Here is a 23,419-nt window from a genome sequence, read left to right as displayed (position 1 = left end):
AGACAAAAGAGTATCATGAGAGGTCAGCCCGAGAGATACCAAGCTGTCAGGTGCAGAGACTGGAGGTTGGGATGTAGAAAGGTCTGCTGATGCTGTGTAAGCAGAGAAGGAGTGTGGCGCAGTGGTTGGATCTACAGCTTCAGCACCCTGGGGTTGTGGGTTCAAACCCCGCGCTGCTCCTTGTGACCCTGGGCAAGTCACTTAATCCTCCATACCCCAGGTACGTTAGATAGATTGTGAGCCCACCGGGACAGAGAGGGAAAATGCTTGAGTACCTGATTGTAAAAAACCGCTTAGATAACCTTGATAGGCGGTATATAAAATCCTAATAAACTTGAAACTTGAAACTTGAAGGAAACAGTGGAAGAAGAAAAGGTTCCCTGGAACTGAGTTGAAATAGAAGGGAGAACCAATGTTGCCTGGGCCACCTCGGAGCAATCAGAATCATGGTGGCTCGTTCCCTCTTGAGCTTGAACAAGGTTCTTAACATGAGAGGCAGAGGAGGGAAAGCATACAGGAACAGATTGGACCAGTCGAGGAGAAACGCATCCGCTGCCAGACGGTGAGGAGAGTAGAGTCTGGAGCAGAATAGGGGCAGCTGGTGATTGTGAGGAGCTGCAAAGAGGTCTATCTGAGGAGTGCCCCATTGAGCGAAGATGGATTGTAGAGTGAAAGGATCGATTGTCCACTCGTGAGGCTGGAGAATTCTGCTGAGCTTGTCCGCTAAGGAATTCTTTTCTCCCTGAATGTAAATAGCTTTCAGGAATAGATGGTGATTTATGGCCCAAGTCCAGATCTTCTGGGCTTCCTGACACAAGAGGCGCGAGCCCGTTCCACCCTGCTTGTTGATGTAGTACATCGCAACTTGATTGTCTGTGCACAGCAGGAGAACTTGAGGAAAGAGAAGATGTTGGAAGGCTTTGAGGGCATAAAACATTGCTCTGAGTTCCAGGAAATTGATGTGATGCTTCTTTTCCTGGACTGTCCAAAGGCCTTGAGTTCGGAACTCGTTCAAATGAGCTCCCCAGGCATAAGGGGAGGCATCGGTGGTGATGACTAGTTGATTAGGAGGCAGATGGAACAGAAGACCTCTGGATAGATTTGAGGATACCAACCACCATTGTAGAGACTGACGAAGAGATGATGTCACAGATATGTGTCGTGAGCAAGGATCCGTCGCTTGGGACCACTGAGTAGCAAGGGTCCATTGAGGAGTGCGCAGGTGAAGACGTGCGAGGGGTGTGACATGGACTGTGGATGCCATGTGACCCAAGAGTATCATCATTTGCTTGGCAGAAATGGAACGTTGTGGAAGCACCTGCTGACATAGAGACTGAAGAGTCTGAAGACGGTTGGATGGCAGGAATGCTCTCATGAGGAGTGTGTCCAGTATCGCTCCAATGAATTGAAGTCTCTGAGTGGGGATGAGATGAGACTTGGGTAGATTGATCTCGAACCCCAGTATTTGCAGAAAAAGGATGGTTTGGTTGGTGGCCAGGAGTACTGCTTGAGCGGAAGTGGCCTTGATTAACCAGTCGTCCAGGTAAGGAAATACCTGAAGGTGGTGAGAGCGAAGAAATGCAGCCACCACAATGAGACATTTGGTGAACACCCTTGGAGAAGAAGCAAGACCGAAGGGCAGCACCTTGTATTGGTAATGACAATGATTGATCATGAAGCGGAGATACCGTCTGGAGGTTATATTGATCGGTATGTGAGTGTATGCCTCTTTGAGATCGAGGGAGCACAGCCAGTCGTCTTGATTGAGAAGAGGATAAAGAATGGCTAGAGAAAGCATCTTGAATTTTTCCTTTACCAAACATTTGTTGAGCTCGCGAAGATCCAGGATTGGTCTGAGATCTCCCGTTTTTTTGGGGACTAGAAAATAACGGGAGTAGAATCCCTGCCCCTGTTGATCTAGAGGAACTTCCTCTATAGCGTTCAGAAGGAGGAGGGATTGAACTTCTTGAATAAGGAGGGCAGATTGAGTACTGTTCAAAGCAGACTCTTTTGGCAGGTTTTGGGGTGGAAGAGTCTGAAAGTTGAGAGAGTAGCCGTGGCGGATGATGTTGAGGACCCATTGGTCCAAAGTAATAACTTCCCACTGGCTGAGGAACAGAGAAAGACGACCTGTTGCGGCAGGAGAGCAGATATGGGAGTACTGGTTATACTTTGGAGAATTAAGTCAAAAGGGCTGTGTCTTCTGCTGTGGAGGTGGCTTTTCAAGTTTTAATAATAATAAGTTTTAATAAAATTTTGATTAATCGCCTTATCTGGATTCAAAGCGATGTACATCATGATAAAATTACATTATTAAAATTATTACTACAATAGATAAAACAAACTCAACTTTAGACAGATGCAACGAACTGGAAACATTAGGAATTAAGGGGAGAATTTACATTGTATTAAAAGTCTGGAGAGACATATAGGGAATGGACATGAGGAAGGGTAAGATGATTGAAAAAAGAGAAAAAAAATGATTTCTGATTTTTTTTTTTTTTTTTTTAAATTAATTTATAAATGCATCATTGAAAAGAAAAGTTTTCAATTTACTTTTGAATTTTTCTATATTAGTTTCTTCTCTTAGATAAATAGGGAAGGAATTCCAATTTTGGGGGGCAGTAACGGAGAACATAAACTGGCGGCGCGTATTTATTATTTTTAAAGATGGGATAGATAATAAATGTTGTTCTGCAGATCTTAAAGTTCTGTTGGTAGTGTAAGGTATTAATAATTTGTGAATGAAAGCTGGTGTTTTAAAGAAAAGGGATTTGAAAGTAAGCAGACCAAGTTTGTATATTATTCTATGGGCAACTGGTAGCCAATGAGCTTCTTTAAGAAGGGGCGTTACATGGTCGAATTTTTTAGCTTTACAAATAAGTTTTATGGATGTGTTTTGTATCATTTGTAATCGTTTAATTTCTTTTTGTGCTGTTCCTATCAGCAACGCATTACAATAGTCTATTTTTGAAATGACAAGAGAATGAATAAGAATGTTAAGAGATTTAATACTAAGAAATTGTGACACAGAACGTATTTGGCGGAGCCTGAAAAATGAAGACTTGATTACACTACTTATGTGTTCATGATAAGTAAGTTTTTGATCAAATATAACGCCTAGTATTTTTATGTTGTAGACCTCTTGTAATGGTTGGCCCTTAATGGAAATTGGGAACTTTAGATTAAAGTTCTCCTTTAAAGGGAAGAGTAATACGTTGGATTTCTTAATATTTAATGCAAGTCTATTTTCATTTAACCAGTTATGAATTTTCTCTAATTTAATATTAATTGATGCTGAATCGGATGGATTATTAGTATCTATGGGATGTAAGAGTTGAATGTCATCGGCATATGCAAATACATTGAAGCCTATGGATTGGCATAAGGTCAGCAAAGGAGAAAGAAATATATTAAACAGAAGTGGAGACAATATAGAGCCTTGAGGGACACCGTAAGCTGTATTAAAAGTATCAGAGGTTGTATTATTAAAGGAAACAGAAGAGGAACGATTAGAAAAGTAGGATTGAAACCAAGATAGGACTTGGTCTGTTATACCAATTGATTGAAGTCTGTTTAATAGTAAATTGTGATCGATTGTGTCGAAGGCTGCCGAAAGATCTAATGAGATTAGGAGAACTGATTGGTGGTGATCTAAGTAATAATGGATAGTGGTAGTCATACCAATTAACGAGTGTTCTGTGGAGTGATGTTGCCTAAAACCTGTTTGGTTGGGGTGGAGAATGTTAGTTTTTTCAATGAAATCTGAAATCTGATTGAACACGACTTTCTCAGGTTGCTGCTGTTGTTGTTGTCTGGGAGGCTGATGTTGCTGTTGCCGTTGACGCCTGGGTTGCTGAGAAGCTGCTGGTAATGGGCGAGCTGTGAAGCGGCGTTGATAGGCCGATTGCTGCCTGAAAGGTCTTGTTGGAGGAGGCTTTTTTCTATTTTTAAGCAGGGTATCCCAGCGTGTCTCATGGGCAGAGAGCTTTTGAGTGGTCGAGTCCATGGATTCCCCAAAAAGCTCATCCCCTAGGCACGGGGCATTGGCTAACCGATCTTGATGGTTAACATCAAGTTCGGATACCCGAAGCCAGGCCAGGCGACGCATTGCCACAGACATTGCTGTCGTTCTGGAGGTAAGTTCGAAGGTGTCGTAAATGGACCTAACCATGAACTTACGAAGTTGAAACAGAGACGACAAGCAATGGTGAAAAGATTGTTGTTTACGTTGAGGAAGGTACTTCTCAAAGGAAGCCATGGTGGTAAGGAGATGTTTAAGATAGAAAGAAAAATGAAAAGCATAATTACCAGCTCTGTTAGCCAACATTGCATTTTGGTAGAGCCTCTTACCAAATTTGTCCATGGCTTTACCCTCTCTGCCAGGAGGTACAGAAGCATATACACTAGCTCCTGAGGATTTTTTAAGGGTAGATTCCACAAGTAGAGACTCGTGTGGAAGCTGAGGCTTGTCGAATCCAGGAATGGGAATTACTTTGTATAAAGAATCTAATTTACGTGGCGCACCTGGGATTGTTAAAGGAGTCTCTAGATTCTTGTAGAAAGTCTCCCTCAAGATGTCGTGAAGAGGGAGCTTCAAAAATTCCTTTGGGGGTTGGTCAAAGTCAAGGGCATCTAAAAAGGCTTTAGACTTTTTGGACTCAGCCTCCAAAGGAATAGACAGAGAGTCACACATGTCTTTCAAAAAAGACGAGAAAGATGTAGTGTCATGCCTAGAGGATGGGTCAGGTACAGCAGAATCATCCTCATCTGAGGAACATTCACCTTCAGAGAGAAAGGGTTCCTCTGAATCTCCCCACAGATCAGGATCCCTAACATGGGAAGTACGGTCCCGAGACTCTGGGGTAGATGGTTCCAAGTGTCGGGTTTTGCGTACCGATTTACCCGACCTCATCGATATGGAACCAGGAGATGTAATCTGTGGTACCGGTGCCGAAGTCTGTACCGACTGATGTTGAGCTCTCGGCTCCGGTGCGAGGACTGGCATCGATACCGATGAGGTCGAGTGAAGCGGTACCGAAACAGTGGATGCCGACAGCACAGGCTGTTCCACTATCGGTACCGGCGGCTCAGTGCGGACCGGCACCGGAAGGTTCGATGCCAAGATAGCTGGAAGGAGATGTTTGTAATTGCTCCTTGAGCTGCACTTGGAGGATGGCCGCAATGCGATCATCCAGGGGATGGCACCGTACCGCCTTTTTCTTTTTGCGGTACCTGCGGTGCCGCTCGATGTCCCGGAGATGAGGAGCCCGATGTCGAGGGACTCACCTCAATAGGGGCGGAGCGCTTCCGCTGGCGCCTCACAGTCGGCAGGATTGGGCTCGCTGCACTCGAGACCGGAGGACGCTCTAGCGGGGAAGGCTTCTTAGCCGGCTTACCTGAGTGCTGGGACGCCGGTGCGGTGTCGCGCGGTGTCGAAGAGGAAGGTGCCGACTGAGCAGGTGCCGAAGCCGGTGTCGATGGAACGGGGTCGGACATCTCGGCACCGAACAGTAATCGCTGTTGTATCTGGCGATTTTTTAGGGTACGTTTTTTTAAGGTAGCACAGCGGGTGCAGGTGGAAGCCTGATGCTCAGGACCCAAACACTGTAGGCACCAGTTGTGTGGGTCCGTGAGAGATATAGGCCTAGCACACCGCTGGCACTTTTTAAACCCTGGCTGAGGGGGCATGAAAGTAAAAACGGCTTCAGCCAAATCGAAGGCCGAGGCCTCGATGGTGGCAGAAGGCTCCGCCGGGGAAAAACTAAAAATGAATCAAAAGAAAAAAGGCAATAGAGCCAAAAAGGTTTACGCGAGCGGGAAGGCAAGTAGAAAAAATTTTCAACAACCGTTGAAAAACGCGTCTTCTTAGCTCCGCGGAAACTAGAAAACTGGGGACCGCGCGCCTCTGTCGGGCGGGAAGGCACTCGCGCGTGCGCGGTGCGGCCTACCAGAACTTTCCAAGTTCTTAGAGTGCAATCACTCTAAAATTGTCCGTACCGGGGCTCCGTCGGTGCCATCACCCATCAGTCAAGAATATGCTGCCTGCTTGTCCTGGGATAAACTAGGATACCATATAGAGAACATTAAGTTGAGGAACTAAGGGCTTGTAATACTATCCTTATTAAGAAAAAAGATATAGAGAGTACCGTATTTTCACTCATATACCCCGCACCCGTGTAAAACGCACACACGGGTATAGCGCGCGGGAAACTGTAATGTATGTAAGGAAATTTTTATATACCGCGCATACCCGTATACCATGCATGCCGCCCCGACTCTCCCGTCGCTGCCGACTCTCCTTTCGCCCGCCCCGACTCTCCTCTGGCCAGCCCAACTCTCCTTTAGCCCACCCCGACTCTCCTCTGGCCGCCCCTTGACTCTCATTTCGCCCACCCCGACTCTCCTCTCCCCCTTGAAGTCCTGTCCCCACCCTGAAAGCCTGATGCCCCCCCCCCGCAGGACCGCTCGCACCCCCACCCCGAAGGACCGCTCGCGCTCGCACACGCACCCGCACCCCCACCCCAAAGGACCGCTCGCACCCCCACAGCCTCCCCACCCCACCCCCATCATGTAGAAGCTGCCTACCATCGTCCTGCTGCTTCCTCTGCCGGTGGTCCTGCCCCTTCTCTTAGCCCTGCGTCTACGCTGCTTCCTCTTCCGGCGGTCCCGCCCTTTCTCTGACGTGCGAGCGGTCCTTCAGGGTGGGGGTGCGGGTGCGAGCGGTCCTACGGGGTGAATCGGACGTCGGGGGGGGAACTATGTAAAAAAAAAAGGTGATAACGCGCTCACGCGTATAACGAGCAAGGTTATGCAAGGTTTGTAAAAATCGTGTATAACGCGCACGTTATATGCGTGAAAATGCGGTATTAATGGATACCTGGAAAACATTAAGATGTGTGGAGAAATTAACTCCTGAGTCTATTGGAAAGTCTACTCATCAATCTATTTGGGTAAACTCCAAGATACAAATAGGCGGTTTTAAGATTGTCTGGAAAGATTGGATTAAAGCAGGTATAAGATCCTTAAATGAAGTTATTCAAAATGGTAAACTGCTTGATTTTTCACAATTGCAACATAAATATGGTCTAAATAAAAAACAAAGTTATAAATGGTTGCAGTTGAAGCAGGCTATTCAGGTAGGGTTCCCTGAATGGAAATCTTTACATGATCATTATAGCTTAAAATTCCTATGTTTTCAGGCAGATTTTCTGGGACACCAGGCCGCCAAGTGGTATAAAATTTTATCTAATTATTTGAATAAAAAACCTAAAAATGGATTAAGGGATATTTGGAGCATTGAGATTAAGCATCAGATTAATGCATCTCAATGGCCACGTATTTGGTCTTGGAGAATTAAAGGTACGATGTCGGCATCTATTAGACAAACATGGTTCTTTTTGTTGCATAGAGCATTCTGGACCACTACTAGATTACAACAATTAGATTAATAGGTGCTGGCATTGTAAAATTGAAGTTGGAACTCTGGATCATCTTTTATTTTATTGTCCATATATTCAGGCATTTTGGTTATTAATATGGGATCAAGTTAACCTCTTTATGGAAAATCATGTGATATTGTCATATGATACAGTTTTTTTGGACTGTGTATGAGAAATAAAAGCCAAATATCTGTAGTAAATAATAAGCTTTTGATGATCCTTACAGGAGTAGGGATACAACAAATAACATTGAATTGGAAAAATTTGTTCTAGACTAAATTACAGCTTCTGGTGGAACTCAGTGTGTCATCTGTACAAAATGGAACGTTTACTTGCAATACAAAATGGTCATTTTAATAGATTTAAAGATGTGTGGAGGCCAATAATAAATTATCATAATGATTAATGTTAATTTATTATTCTTTTTCCTTATATGATAATTGAAAGAATAGTAACATAGTAACATAGTAGATGACGGCAGATAAAGACCCGAATGGTCCATCCAGTCTGCCCAATCTGTTTCAATTTAAATTTTTTAATTTTTTCTTCTTAGCTATTTCTGGGCAAGAATCCAAAGCTTTACCCGGTGCTGTGCTTGGGTTCCAACTGCCGAAATCTCTGTTAAGACTTACTCCAGCCCATCTACACTCTCCCAGCCATTGAAGCCCTCCCCTGCCCATCCTCCACCAAATGGCCATACACAGACACAGACCGTGCAATTCTGCCCAGTAACTGGCCTAGTTCAATATTTAATATTATTTTCTGATTCTAAATCTTCTGTGTTCATCCCACGCTTCTTTGAACTCAGTCACAGTTTTACTCTCCACCACCTCTCTCGGGAGCGCATTCCAGGCATCCACTACCCTCTCCGTAAAGTAGAATTTCCTAACATTGCCCCTGAATCTACCATCCCTCAACCTCAAATTATGTCCTCTGGTTTTACCATTTTCCTTTCTCTGGAAAAGATTTTGTTCTACGTTAATACCCTTCAAGTATTTGAACGTCTGAATCATATCTCCCCTGTCTCTCCTTTCCTCTAGGGTATACATATTCAGGGCTTCCAGTCTCTCCTCATACGTCTTCTGGCGCAAGCCTCCTATCATTTTCGTCGCCCTCCTCTGGACCGCCTCAAGTCTTCTTACGTCTTTCGCCAGATAGGTCTCCAAAACTGAACACAATACTCCAAGTGGGGCCTCACCAATGATCTTTACAGGGGCATCAACATCTTCTTCCTTCTACTGACTATGCCTCTCTTTATACAGCCGAGCATCCTTCTGGCAGCAGCCACTGCCTTGTCACACTTTAGATCTTCGGACACTATAACCCCAAGGTCCCTCTCCCCGTCCGTGCATATCAGCTTCTCTCCTCCCAGCATATACGGTTCCTTCCTATTATTAATCCCCAAATGCATTACTCTGCATTTCTTTGCATTGAATTTTAGTTGCCAGGCATTAGACCATTCCTCTAACTTTTGCAGATCCTTTTTCATATTTTCCACTCCCTCTTCGGTGTCTACCCTGTTACAAATCTTGGTATCATCTGCAAAAAGGCACACTTTTCCTTCTAACCCTTCAGCAATGTCACTCACAAACATATTGAACAGGATTGGCCCCAGCACTGAACCCTGAGGGACTCCACTAGTCACCTTTCCTTCCTTCGAGCGAAAGGTGACTAGTGGAATGGGGAATGGGGGGGATGGGTGGGTTATGATAATTTAATATTTATGTGCATAATTTAATTGATTAATATACATAGGAATTATATTATTCATGTATAGTTATGAGATGGGGGTGGAATATAAATCTTTTAGTTATATATTGTTATGGAATTATCAAGTGATAATGTAATATGTTGTGTTCATATTTTAATGTACACTTGATGTATATGTTAAAATGAATAAATATTTGAAAAAAAAAGAAAAAAGATATACTTCATTTTAAAATTAAAGTCATAAAAAAAGCTGGGTGGCTGGTGAGCGTGAAAATCGCCTGATGCGAACGCAGCGGACCTCACGTGTCACACAGATAGGATTTTAGAAAATGCTAGGGTTGAGCCAGCTGTCTAGGTACATGTAGGTGCCAGCGACATAGGAAAATGTGGGAGGATCTGAAAGCCGAATTTAGGCTCTCAGGTTGAAAGCTGAAATTCAGATCTTTCAAGTTAGAATTTTCAGAAATGCTTCTTGTTCCACATGCAGGACCCAAAAGGCAGACAGCGCTCTGAAATCTCAAAGCATGGTTGAGATGAAAGTGCAGGGATGACGGATTCAGATTTGTTATGAACTGGCAATGTTCTGGAAAAGAGGGAGCCAATTTTGCAAATTAATACAACCTCTGGCACTAACTTCATGTGCAAAGTTTGGAAAGTAACGTTAGTTTGCCTCCCTTTTATGAGCAAAGTAGAAAAAAAAAAGTTATAAAAGAAATTTAGGGAAAAATTCTTTAAACAGCGTCCCGATTGTAGGCAGCAGTAGGCATCCTTCTACTGTCTTAACCAGCCGACGCGGGTGCAGGGAGACATATCAGGACACTTAAGCTTGACCAAGGCTGCATGTGGTTTCACCCGGAAGTGGCCTTTGGCGAGCTTAAGCGGCCCTAGGCATTTCCCTAGGGCCACGATAGACACCCGAAATGTAGGTCAGCAAAAATGCTGGCCTGCATGTCAAATAGATATGCCACTGAGCTGATCGTGGCAAAGAAATCTCCCTGCCTTGATCAAATGAGCGGCCGCCGATCCTCGAAACCTTTCAAGAAACATCCAGGCAGAAAGGATGCACACTCCCTCCTGCCCCCAACACTTCAGGAAGCAGCTGGGCAGGGGAGATGCCCAAGCCCTACTGCTGCCACACACCCGGAACCCCCAATACCCCGTGAACAAGAATCCCTGCTAACACCCCACCCTCCCAACTCCCCTGAACCTTGTATTTGAAAGTCCAGGCAGAGAATGCACCAGGGAGGGGCATTTGATTGGCTCAGAAGCCTAAGGCCCCTCCCATAGGCGGCTGCTGAGACCAGCATCCTAAACAGAATCTGCCCCTATATGCCTACTTTGACTTATTGCTCCTGACTTGTATTTCATGTCATAACTGTACCAGCAGTCATAACAAATGACATGCACATAGGATTTGCATTAAGAGGCTTTGCAGCCAATTGGATGCAAAGATATAATTACACAAAGAAATTATATTAGTGCTTTATACAAATTTTAGCCACCCCCTTCTATCCGTGTCGGTCCAACCTCTTCCTCTCCTGGTCTTGCAGACACATCCATTTTTGTTACAGGGGGCTGCTGTCCCTGGCATCAATTCTCAACCGCTACTTGCAGCCCCTCTCTGTGCTTTCCTTTTGCCACGGTTATCCAGGCGAAACAGGAAGTTGCATCATTGGGAACTGACTGTGACAGAAAAAAAACACAGAAAGGGGCCACATGCGGCAGTTGAGAATTGCTGCCAAGGCTGGCAGTCCCCTGCAATAAAAATGGATGTGTCTGCAAGACTAAAAGTGAGGATGATGTCGGACTGGCACGGATAGAAAGGGAAGGAAATGCCAGGTCAGGAAGCCCCCTGGACTAGCTTCTTAAGTAGAATGGGGGAGGCTGGCGTGGGAGAAAGGGAAAGGGGAAGAACTTATGGCGCCAGAAACAGAAGGGAGAGAGGGGGAGGGTGCAGAGCATGAACAGAAGGGGAGGAGGGGAGGGGAGAAAAAGATATCATAGACTGCGAGGAGAGAGATAGTGGACCACAGGAAGGGGGTAAGGGAAGAAGGTAAGAGAGATATGCCAAACTACGGGAAGAAGAGAGCGATACCAAATCAGGGGAAAGGGGATGGAAGGAGAGAGATGTCAGACCACAAGAAGGGAGAGGGAAGGAGAGAAAGATATCAGAAAAGATGATTAAAAAATAAAAAAAATAAAATCACCAGACAACAAAGGTAGGAAAATGATTTTAATTTTCAATTCAGTGATTGAAATATGTTAGTTTTGAAAATTTACATCTGCTATCTATTTTTGCACTGTTCAGGGAGAAATTCATTTGTTTCTATTTCTCTGGTGGTTGTACTGCATGTGCTAGATGTGGAGTATTTAGATTTAGATTTTAGCAAGCCTTTGACAATGTTCCACACAGACGTCTAATAAATAAACTGAGTTCCCTCGGGATGGGCACCAAAGTGACAGACTGAGTTAGGAACTGGTTGAGTGGAAGAAGACAGAGGGTAGTGGTCAATGGAGATTGCTCTGAGGAACATGAGAACATAAGAAGAGCATACTGGGTCAGACCAATAGTCCATCTAACCCAGAATCTTTCTACTAAGACTAAGTATCTTAATAAAACATTTGGCCCACGACTTAGCCTGTGTTTTAGATTTCAGCCCCCTATGTGATTGAGTTTGACACCTCTGGCTTATTCAGTTACTTACCTACAGAAGACGTGATCACATCCTCCCAAGCACACGGGCTCCTTCAAGATACAAACACTATTAATAAAAAAGAAAGGCAGTTATATGATATTTATCAATGCATTTTATTCTATTTTTGTCAGGTTTCATGTTAGTCTATAGCAGTGATCTCAAACTCAAACCCTTTATAGGGCCACATTTTGGATTTGTCGGTACTTGGAGGGCCTCAGAAAAAATAGTTAATGTCTTATTACAGAAACTAGTGTTTAAGCCCGTTACATTAACGTGTGCTAGAATATATGCCTGTCTGTCTTTATTTATGTCTCTCTCCCTGCTCCTGTCTCTTTCTTCCTTTCTTTCTGTCTCTCTCCCTCCTGCTATTTTTCTCTCTCTCTCCCTGGCACCCTTTGTCTGTCTGTCTGTCTCTCTGGAACCCTGTCTGTCTTTATTTCTGTCTGTCTCTCTCCCTGGCCTCCTTTGTCTGTATTTCTTTCTGTCTCTCCTCCCCCCCACCACTTTCCTTTGCAGAAGCAGCAGCGGTATTTCCCTTCCCCTCCAGGTCCCTGTGAAGCAATTCCCTTCTCTTACCGTGAACTGTCCTGCTCCGTTCGGCCCCTCCCTTCTCTTAATGCGATCTGGCCTGCTCCATTCGGCCCCTCCCTCTTCCCTTCCCGCAGGCTGGCCTGCTGCGGCCGAAGGTTTTTGTTTCAAGTTTTAAAAGTGCCGGCGGCGGCTCTTCTCACGCTGCTGATCCTCCTGTAAAGAGCAGTCTGCGATGGTGGCCGGCTTTAGCGAACCTCGCAGGCCGCTCTCCAGCCTTGGTAGCACGTTCCCTCTGACGCACGGGATCATGTCAGAGGGAACGTGCTACCGAGTTGGAGAGCGGCCTGCGAGGTTCGCTAAAGCCGGCCACCATCGCAGGCTGCTCTTTACAGGAGGATCAGCAGCAGCGGCGGCAGCGGCGAGTGAGGGCCAAGGTGTGTTCCCTGCCGAGGACGCGGGCAGGGAGAGAGCTTGCCTGGCTTCCAGGGTGTGTGAGGGCGGGAGGAGGGGAGTGGCCAGAATGTTTCCTGCCGCTGGGTTGGCTGCCACGGATCACACAACACAGCGGCAGGCAACACGAAATCCTAAGTGCGCATGTGCGCTTAGGGTTTTATTATATAGGATGACAATTTCGCATGAGGTAAAACTCTTTACAGTTTATAAATCTTTCCTTTTGGCTAAGTCTTAATAATAATATTGTAATTTATAGCTAAAGAAACATATGATCAAGAAACTTTTATTCTACTTTTATGATTATGATAAACATACTGAGGCCTCAAAATAGTACCTGGCGGGCCACATGTGGTCCTCAGGCCGCAAGTTTGAGACCACTGGTCTATAGGCTCTGGATTTGTTTTTTTTCTAGATTTCTTACAATGTGATTACATAACCTGCATCTGATTTTAATTACTCTCTTATAAATTTGACTTATCTGTTAGTGACTTTGTGAAGACTATAGTCATAACATATATTTTATCAAACAGGATAAACAAAATAATGACTGGTAAAACTCTGAAAAGGTTAAGGAATAATAAATTCAGTAGAAGCAAAAAAAAAAAAAAAAAAAGCACTACTGGATTTGTTGGCATGCCCACCCATTTCATTAAAATGTATAAATCATCTTATTCCAAGGCAGGATACATATAAAAAACATACATAGAGCGGCATAATAAATAAAAAAAAGGCTAAGGGCCTGTTTTACGAAGCCGCGCTAGCAGCTGCGCTGCGGTAACGACCCCGAAGCCCATAGAGATTTAAAGGACTTCGGGGCTATTGCTGCGTGGCTTTGTAAAATAGGGGGTAAGTCTATTTTGGGCCTAAAACAGTAGTCGTCCAAAGTCAGCAGCGTCCAAACTCCATTCTCAAAAAATACTTGCAAAAATTTTTTTTTGAGAATCATCTACTTCTACGTCTAGCCGTTTGATTGTCCAGACCGCTAAGTCATCTATCTTTATACCCATTCTCGTCCAAAGCCCAAAATGCATTAAAAAACACCTTTAGGGCATGGGAGGGGTCAGAAAAGTGATGGACTGACCACCCAGGCATAGCAACAGAGTAGTGAGGCACCTTACAGGGCACTGCTGTGAACTTCACAAAAAGGATGCCACATAAACATCTCACAACTCCCTTGCAGGTCATGGTGAGATCCCCCAAAACTACTATACCCACCTGTCTACCATCCCGATAACCCTTATGGCTGCAGGTACCATCTATACAGCGGTAAGTAGGGGTTATTTTTTTTTTTTGGGGGGGGGGGTTGGTGGGCTCATATTTTCCATCATGAATGCAGTGGTTAGAGTGGCTTATGGGCCTGGTTCCTCCTCTCTATGGTTCACTAGCCCACCTCCCAGACTAGTTAAGCCACCTCTGTGCAGCTCTACTAGGCTTTCCTATGCCAGGTGCTGATATTCTGGAGACAGGTATGTAGTTTTTTATTCCAAATTTTATGGCAGTGGGAGGAGGAGGGTCAGTGATTACTGGGAGAGTGTGTGGGGGGGTCTGTACTTTGTCCCTGTAATTCTCCTCTGGTCACTTTTAATACTTTCTGGGCACTTAGACCAGTTTTTAGTTCGCCTAATAGACCTGTGCACTTAGACCTGATTTTAGATCGCCCTAATACAGAATGACACGGGGACCGTTTATCGCGGTAAACCGCAGGTCACCGCAGTAAATCCGCAGGAATGGAGACATTTACAACTGGTTTACCGCAGGAATGGGGACAAGACCTTTTACCGCCCCGTGGGAGTGGTGAAATCATACTCATGTGGTAAAAAACATTGTGCCTGTGTCAAACTCGGCATCTTCTCCCCAGTTCCCCTTGCGCCTATTTTACCTTCAGGAGCTAGCCATGCCACGATGAAGACAGAAGAAACCTAAAACCAAAGCCTGAGACCAATGTGATTTGAAGAATAAAATTACCAGACAACAAAAAGAAAAAAAAAAAAATTATTTTATATTTTGTGATTAGAATATTTCAGATCTGAAATATGTATCCTGCTAGAGCTGGTATTAGACATAACTGGGGACCGCAAAGTCCAGGCTGTGCTTCTTTAGCTTCCAGCTGGCTTAGGGCTCTCTCTCTGACTAGGGGGCAGTTGCCCTAGTTTTACTCCCCTAACATTATTCTTGCCATGTGTGATTAAAGTATTCTGTTAGCTTGATTTTTCTATGGAGCATTCTGTAGTAATTTGGTTTGTTCAGTTTTCACAATAGTGAAGGGGATATTTGTGAAAGGGAGGGGAGATGGGTTTTGTTGAACCTTACTCTGTTTTATTTGGGTTTATAAAATGACAATTGTCAGAGGAGAAGCTTCCGCCCACACACATGCGACTGCAGGGCGGCACAGGCAGGCAAACCATACTGGTGGCCATCCGTTGAACCGACTCGACTCTTAGCACATCTTTATGGCATTGTGGCCTCCAGAATTGCACACAGTATTCCAGATGAGGTCTAACCATGGTTCTGTACAATCGCATTATGACTTCAGGCTTCCGGCTGACGAAACTTTATGCCTCTTTTTCACTTTTCAGCTGCCTATCAAATTGTGTGACTGTGCAATTCTGCGTAACTTCTGCGCAATCACACAGAATTCCTCCAAAAGTAATAATACTACAAAACATGTATACAGTATACATCAGTATTAGAAGAGTTCAGATCTCAATGGCCCATCAATGTCAGTCCTATACAAACAGATGTTGCTTTAAGAGACACGTAGAACTGAGCCAAGCTCTTTCGTCGGTGTAACCTTACATGTAATGTATTCCATGCAGTTGGGCCAGCTACCAAATAACTTCTTTTACAAGTGTATTCAAGGCAAGCATCTCATCTCTTAATTCACATATAGAGTTGTCACATATAGAGTTGTCATCCAACAGTTTTAAGGTTCTAAAACCTCATATTTCATATGTGAATTATGATTATGTTATTTATCACTGGACATTCTGCATTCATTTTTTTTAGGCTTGATGAGAACTTTTGAAGTTGTACAAAACATTGGCATTTAATTCTTAATCAGGTCATTTAGGCCCAGATGCACTAAAACCTGCAATAAACCTGGTTTTACAGCTTTAGCAACGTTCACATTTGCCAACCCGATGCAGAAAACGGCTCAAGACCTGGTTTTCTGCATGACTTCAGAAATAAGCCCCTTCCCCTCCCCCCCCCGGTCGATGACGGCTCTCCTCATGAACCGGCACCACAAACCGCCCTCCCTCCCCCCTATGCCAGTGAAAATGACAGGAGGAATGCTCACTTCCTCCTGCCATGCTGATCCCCGCTTCCCCCAAAAGAAAATTGGCAGGAGGGATGCCCACTCCCTCCTGCCATGCCAACCACCCTCCCCCCACAGCAGCGAAGTGGCAGGAAGGATGCCCACTCCCAGAATAAAGTGGGATTGTACAAGAATAGGAGTTATTTACCGCCTTTTTGAAGGAATTCACTGAAGGCAACGTATAGCAAGAATTTTTTTTGCTGTACAGGCAGTCCCTGGTTTAAGAACACCTAATAAAGGTCAGACTCAAACTTACGAACAGGGTCCTGCTTCTCCCTTCCGTATCCCACCTGTTGGTCCATGGAAGTTTTCCATATTTGCTGCCTGGCGTCTGATCTCAAGCTTTCCCACTTACTGCCTATAAAGTCACGTCAGAAGAGGCAGGATGGGCTAGAAGGAAAGTTCCAGACCAGGCTGAAGGCAGCAAATGTGCAATACTGCTGCTGTTGCCGCAAAGTAGCAGGTGGCAATTTTTAAAGTAAAATGGAAAAGAGGGTGGGGGGGAATGATGAAGCTGAATTGAGGGAAAGATGATGGATTGCACCCAAGGGGTTGGGCGTGGAAGAGCAGAAGACATGGAAAGATACAGATGCTGCAGTGTGATTAATTTTCAAAAATGCAATTAATTTTTTTTTAATTTGATTAATTTTTAGTCCTAATTCATTTAAAAGTGTGCAGTCAGGTTTCTGCATGAGTTAACGCACATACTGAAACCCTTTCTGCATCACCATCCTTCTGTAAAACAGCATTAAATCCACAGTAACCATGTGGGAAAATTTCTGCATCAGCCTCTTAGATTTGAACTTATATCCCCAAAACAGGATGGAATTTATTGCTCCCAATTCTAACCATTGAAGTCAGTATAGGTATCGAAGTTTTTATAACTGTGTAACTTGGCAACTGTCTTAAATTAAATCTGAACTCATAGGCAGTTTTTCAACAGTTTATCAGGCCATAATAATGAATTGATGTGATTAGGGGCTTTTACCATTTCATATTTCCTCCCCCAACCCCTATACCAACTTATTATTTTCCTTTATGTTAACCCAGTGCCTAATTTTGACATTTTTCTGTAGTCATGGTATGTTAAACACTTACCATGATTACAGAAAAATGTCAAAATTAGGCACTGGATTAAATGCAACTATTTGTGCTATCTTTCCAAAAACATTGGTTACCGATGGAGGCAAGCGTTTTGTTTAAATTTTCCTGTGTCTGTTTTAAATCAGTATTTGGTATGGCTCCTGAGTACCTGCTCTCTCATTTTTTTCTACATGCAACATTTTAACAGGCCTACATGCAGAATCCATGTTTGCTTACCCAACAGTAAATGCTTATTGCTTTAAAAGATTTCTGGATAGAACTTTTGCATTTCAGGCAGGCAAATTGAATGACTGGTTGGGTAATATTATTATGTGTGTGTCATCTTATTTTACTTTTAGAAAATTAGTAAAAATACAGTTATTTGATCAATTTGTAACCTGATTCACTGTTTTTAATCTTTTATCTTGTATGATTGTATCTTTTTCTGATGATTTGTATCGTATTTTTTTCATAGATTGTCCAGTACTTCTCATTGCAAACCACCTTGAACTATTATGGCTTTGGCGGTATAAAAGAATAGATAATAATTATTATTATTATTATTAACAACTAGAAAATGGTTTCCAGAAATCCCTGATTTTCAGGGATTGTCTCAGATTTCAAACTCCTGGCTGTGATTCCTCCTTGTTTGGCAACATCTGTCCCCAATTTTAGTAATGGGGCCAGAGGTACCATAGTGCCTCTTCCCAAATGATTCATTTCCCTCCCCTGGTATCAGCTTCTCTCATTAAACCTCTCTTTACATTCCTGGCGCCTTTCCTCTGATGTCAGTATTAGAAAATACAGTGCTGCAATATGAAAGCTCTCCCCAATCACAGTGTGCATTTCTACCAGGTCCCGCCCCCATGCCAACAGGAAGTATATGTAACAGGGGGCAGGACCCAACAGTGTGGTTGAGGAGTACAACACTACACTTTCAAATGCTGACACTGGAGGGAAGATGATGTTTGGTGGGCCTTGGTGAGGGATTAAGAGGAATTAGAGATAATTAGATGCAGGATCAGAAGAAGAAAAGCAGCTTCTAGACTGAGTCTAGAGGTGGGAATAGTGGACTGGAAGGGCAGAAGACAATACTGTATAGCTATCTAATATCATTCCCTATACTCCTCCCCGGAAGCTCCATTCATCGCTAAGTCTCTTATCTGTACCCTTCTCCTTTACTGCCAACTCCAGACTACATTCCTTCTCTCTTCTGCACCATATGCCATAAACAGACTACAGTATGTGAAGCTCCGTCCCTGGCAGCATTCAAAAGGCAAAAAGCCCTCCTTTTTGAGGTTGCTTTTAACACTTAACCCCCACTCGATTGTTAAGCACTCACGCCTGAGAAATTCCATGACCCCCTACTTGTCCTGTTTGATTAGATTGTAAACTCTACTGAGCAGGGATTGGCACTTGTATGTTTAATGTACAGTGCATACACCTTGCAGTGATATAGAAATAATTAGCACCAGTAGTAGTTGTTAGGTGCCATTGACTCATGCTCCAGTCCTCACGACTTGAATTGTGGATTAGTAATAATAGCATAGGCGAAGATAAGTAGAAGGGGGAAAAAGCTGGAACTGACAGAACTTAATGGCCAAGAGAGATGGGAAGGGAGTAAAACATGGACCTCACGGATCTAAAACCTCACGTCCTTAAAAATCTTCCATCATTTATTCAAGTTTATTAGGATTTTATATACCGCCTATCAAGGTTATCTAAGCGGTTTTTTTACAATCAGGTACTCAAGCATTTTCCCTCTCTGTCCCGGTGGGCTCACAATCTATCTAACGTATCTAACGTATTTATTGGCAGGTTCGCCTTTTAGCTTATTCCACCGCTTTCCCCACACGCTCAGCTCTGGCCCCCCAGCTCTGCTTTCCCTAATGGCTAAGGAGGGAGGAGGTGCACCATGGCTTTTGCTAATTAGCTTGATCGTCCCTTCCTCCAGACTTCTCCCTCTGCGCCGATTCTGAGAGCCCCCGCGATATGACACTGGATGGCAAATAGCTGGGGGGGGGGTTTTGGGGGGCAGGGGGTGTTAATTGTCTGCAAAGGTCTTAAGTGCATCTGACCTCGCAGACCTCAGGGATCTGAACTGCACATCCTTAAAAATCTGAGGTCTGTGCCACTTTTAGTCTCAGCATAGGTTATGGCTCTGACAGACCTCTATGACACTTTAGCGCTGACAGATCCTAATGCTTTTCCCTCCCTATGCTGAGACTAAAAGTGCCATAGACCTCAGCATAGGGAGGGAAAAGCCTTAGGATCCATCAGAGCTAAATAGTCATAGAGCAGTGTTTTTCAACCGCTGTTCCGCGGCACACTAGATGTTGCCTGGTGTGCCGTACGGTGCAGACACTGATTAGGCCTCAGGCCGGGTCCCGCACGCGCTCCCATGAGACTCCCCCGGTCCCCGCTGCTGTTCAGTTTCGATCTTCTGCTCTGACGCAACCGGAAACAGGAAGTTGCAGCAGAGCAGAAGATTGAACACTGAGCAGCCGCACGTGCGCGGCTCTTTGGGAAAGCGTGCATGTCGCCGAAAAACAAAACCTACAAACTAAGGTGAGGCGAAGGGAGAGAGCTGGCTAAACAGTAGGATCGATTGGGCAGGCGAGTGGTGGCTGCGGAGACCGTGCGATCGCTCGTGTTCCCGGCTCAAATTGGAAGGAGGGAGTGAAAGGGAAAAGGATTCTGGGCCAAGGGGATGAAGACGGAAAGAAAAACCCACAGCAGGAAAGAAAGGGAAGGGCAGGCAGGTGAGCCAGATGCTAGAAGGAGGGGGGGGGGAAGAAAGAGGGAAAAAAGCTAGATGGGGTTGAAAAGAAGAGACACACTGGTATGGAAGAGGAAGATAGGGGAAATCTGGACACAGGAAGGTAACAGAAAGAGGCGAAATTATGTGCATGGGGCATAGGGACAGAGACATAAAGGGGACATGCCATGGGGATGGTATATGGACACAGGGGGGGGGCAATGACAGATACATAGGGGAGATATTAGAAATTGAGAAAATAGGAGCACAGAAGCGAGATGGTTTGTGGGGATGGGACAGGGACCGAGCTCGCAGGCTCCAGTGGCTTGCACAAATTACATTGTAACGTGCCATGAAAATAAGAGGGAGGAAGATAGATAGATAAGCCACGTGAGAGGAGCTGAAGGGTAGTAGAAAGGAACAGATGGTAAAGGAGGGAGGGAAGGGTGGTGGTGGAAAGGAATAGGACAGACATTGAAGGAGGGTGGAGAGGAACAGACCCCGAAGGGAAATGTGGAAGACAGAGTGGGAAGAAGACAGATGCCAGACTATGGGGGAGCGGAGGGAAGAAGATGGGTGCTAGACCAATTGGGGGGGGGGGTGAAGGGAGAGGCACAGTAACAGCAAATGGAAGACGTAGAGAGAAGACACACAGTGGATGGAAGGAATTGAATGAGAAGATGTGGAAAGCAGAAACCAGACAACAAAGGTAGAAAAAAAAATTATATTTATTTATTTATTTTTTGCTTTAGGATAAAATAGTATATTAGTTGTGTTGATAAAAATTTATAAACAAAGCCCTGCCAGCTGAACATCTCTTTCTCTAGTTCAGCAGCAGGAACTTTGATTTATAAGAAAGGAATAAGCTAAATATTACAGTACTAAGGCTTATATGGATGCAGCGGGGACGGTGACGGGGCGGTGAATGGGATGGCAGTGGCGGTGACGGGGCGGTGAAAGGGATGGCGGTGACGGGGCGGTGAAGGGAACGGCTGTTGACGAAGAGCTACGTGTGTGTCTTTCTTCGATTCCAGCCAGAATATCAGCTTTGTGTTCAGCCAAACAGGCCCAGGTTTCGCACTGAATAAAGTATTTTATAATTTTTCACTATTCTGTTTACTTAATATTTCATAATAAAGTAATTATAAAATACTTTCTTTGTGTTTATTTGATTCCTATTCAAGAGAATTACTTTATATATAGTCAATATAGGCACAGAGTTAAATTTTTTAACATTTTCTAATGGTGGTGTGCCTCGTGATTTTTTTCATGAAAAAGTGTGCCTTTGCCCAAAAAAGGTTGAAAAACACTGTCATAGAGGACTGTCAGAGCCAAAACCTATGCTGAGACTAAAAGTGGCACAGACCTCATTTTTTTAAGAATGTGCGGTTTTAGATCCGCGTTTTACCCCTTCCCAAGAGAGATAAAGATTACTATTTTTAATGATAGAAAATTGCAATGGAAAAGCCCAGCTCTCTAACCCACCCATCTGACTCCACCCAGGCTCCCCGACTTTCAAAACAAATCTAGTAGGTTTATAGCAGAATGCGATGTGAGAAAATAAATCAAGGAAGCTTTCAAAACCTTTTCTGAAAACAGATTGCTACATGCTCTCATTAGCTCACAGCCACAAAGGTAGTTTTTTTCCGTTTAGAATGGATTATGGAAAGACACTTCCTTTCTGTTTCGGAACACATTCTGCTACGGTTTTTGGCCCAAGTAAAGATCTTAAGGGAAGCCCGATTCTCTTTACTTCCAGGGCCTGGTATCATCAGTTGGGGGGGGGGGTGGGGGGGGTTGAGCCCTAATGAATCGCTGCCGATAACAGAGCCTATGCCTGCTCAGTGGAAGATCAGCAGAAAGCAACGCATTTTACCAGAGGGAACAGCTTAGCCGCTTCACTAGCTGCTCCAAAGCGACCCTAGTGTTACGCCATTTCCAACCAAGCTGTTGATCCATGCTCCACCCGATCACTTTTTCCGTGACTACCGCTCCTCCTTCTCCAGGCCGGTTCCCCGATCGGGCTTTCAGCGCGCCGGAAGTGGCCATCACCCCCAATTCACGGCGGGAACGGGTCACGCGGAAAAAGGAGCAGCAGGGGGCGCGAACACTGGATGTTTCCCTGCCACTTCCGTGCTTTTCGGGCCCAAGCTTCTACGGACTCTTTGAAAAATGGCGCCAAAGCGGAAAGGGGGCGGAGAAAGTGAAGTTCAGCTGTTTTAGCGAAAGTGGCTATTTTCCCGCGAAAATGAGAAAAATCGATAGACCACCGGAGTTGCCCTTCACGGTGTTGGCTGATGCTTCTAAGCATAAACCAATATTGTTTTATGATGATTTTGTGATGCTTAGGGAAAAGAGAGAACAGTAGTACTGAAAAGTCAGTACAGTATATGGAACTGCGACGGCTTTTTTTAATAACAATGTTTCGAAAATACTTCGGGGTTTAAATATTAATATATTCCTTCTGCTTTATGGGATCTGGGTAAAACTTGGATCCCGTGGATTTGAGGCGCAAGGCCTTAAGAAATCTCACAGTTACTGTTTGGGTACGTGAGCCCTCGCGCCGACGTAGACTCTTCTCTAGGGTTGCCCAGAAAAAATTCTAACGTTGGAAAACCTGTGTGAATTGAAGTTTTTCCCATGAATTTAATTGTGCTTGATCAGAAAATAATTTTTAAAAATGTTTTAAAGCCCATCCTGGTAGTGGAGTAGTTTGAAGGGTAGAAGGCGTCTGGGCACTCCCTCACTCCTCAACCCTCCCAATGCCATACTCACACCTTCTGTCCATACCTAACCTGACCATTTATTTTTTTCATCAAAACGAGACATCTATTAATATTCAGTCCCGCCTCAATCCCACCCTAGCCCTGCCCCCCAATTATTCCATTCATTTTTCATGTACACACAATATCTTATTTCATAATGGTAACCATAAAATAAATTAAAAAAAACCCCACAAAGCACGCTATATGCAGAGAAAATGTTAATTATTTATATTGGGGTTTTCAAAGATGTCACTTCAGTAACTATAGAAAAATAGACAAATATAGTGCAAAATATAGAGAGCAGATATAAATTCTCAAAACTGACACATTTTGATCACTAAATTGAAAATAAAATCATTTTTCCTACCTTTGCTGTCTGGTGATTTCATGAGTCTCTGGTTGCGTTTCCTTCTGCCTGTGCATCCTTTCTTTCATTTCTTTCTTTCTGCACTCAGGCCCAACAATTGTCCCTTTCTATTCCCTCCCTCCTTCCTTTCTATGTGCTTAGTGTTCCCAGCGCCGCCTTCCTATGTCCTTAGTGCCTCCAGATCCAGTGTCAGTTCTCCTTTGTTCCAGGTCTCCCTCTCTCTCCCTCCTGTGTTATGATCTTGCCTCTATCTGCTCTTCCTCAGTGTCTCTCCCCCTCTGTCTGCACCTCCCATAGT

The 23,419-nt window shown here is 44.3% G+C and overlaps 1 protein-coding gene across 1 annotated transcript in view; it reads right to left on the bottom strand.

The window, feature by feature from the left end:
- The window catches only part of BARD1 (BRCA1 associated RING domain 1), a 132,016-nt gene extending 109,874 nt beyond the window's left edge, over positions 1 to 22,142 (bottom strand). The window contains exons 1-2 of the mRNA XM_033947000.1: positions 21,866 to 22,142; positions 11,858 to 11,914 (exon numbers count right to left, since the gene is read on the bottom strand). Coding sequence (XP_033802891.1) covers positions 11,858 to 11,914; positions 21,866 to 22,038 — 230 coding nt within the window. The 5' untranslated portion in view covers positions 22,039 to 22,142. The remainder of the gene's footprint in view (positions 1 to 11,857; positions 11,915 to 21,865) is intronic.
- Positions 22,143 to 23,419: the final 1,277 nt, after the last annotated feature.

This window comes from Geotrypetes seraphini, chromosome 5 (genome assembly GCF_902459505.1).
Source record: "Geotrypetes seraphini chromosome 5, aGeoSer1.1, whole genome shotgun sequence".
Classification (NCBI taxonomy): Eukaryota; Metazoa; Chordata; class Amphibia; order Gymnophiona; family Dermophiidae; genus Geotrypetes; species Geotrypetes seraphini.
Note: the sequence above shows the minus strand (reverse complement) of the source record. Positions and strands in the feature narration are given on the sequence as shown.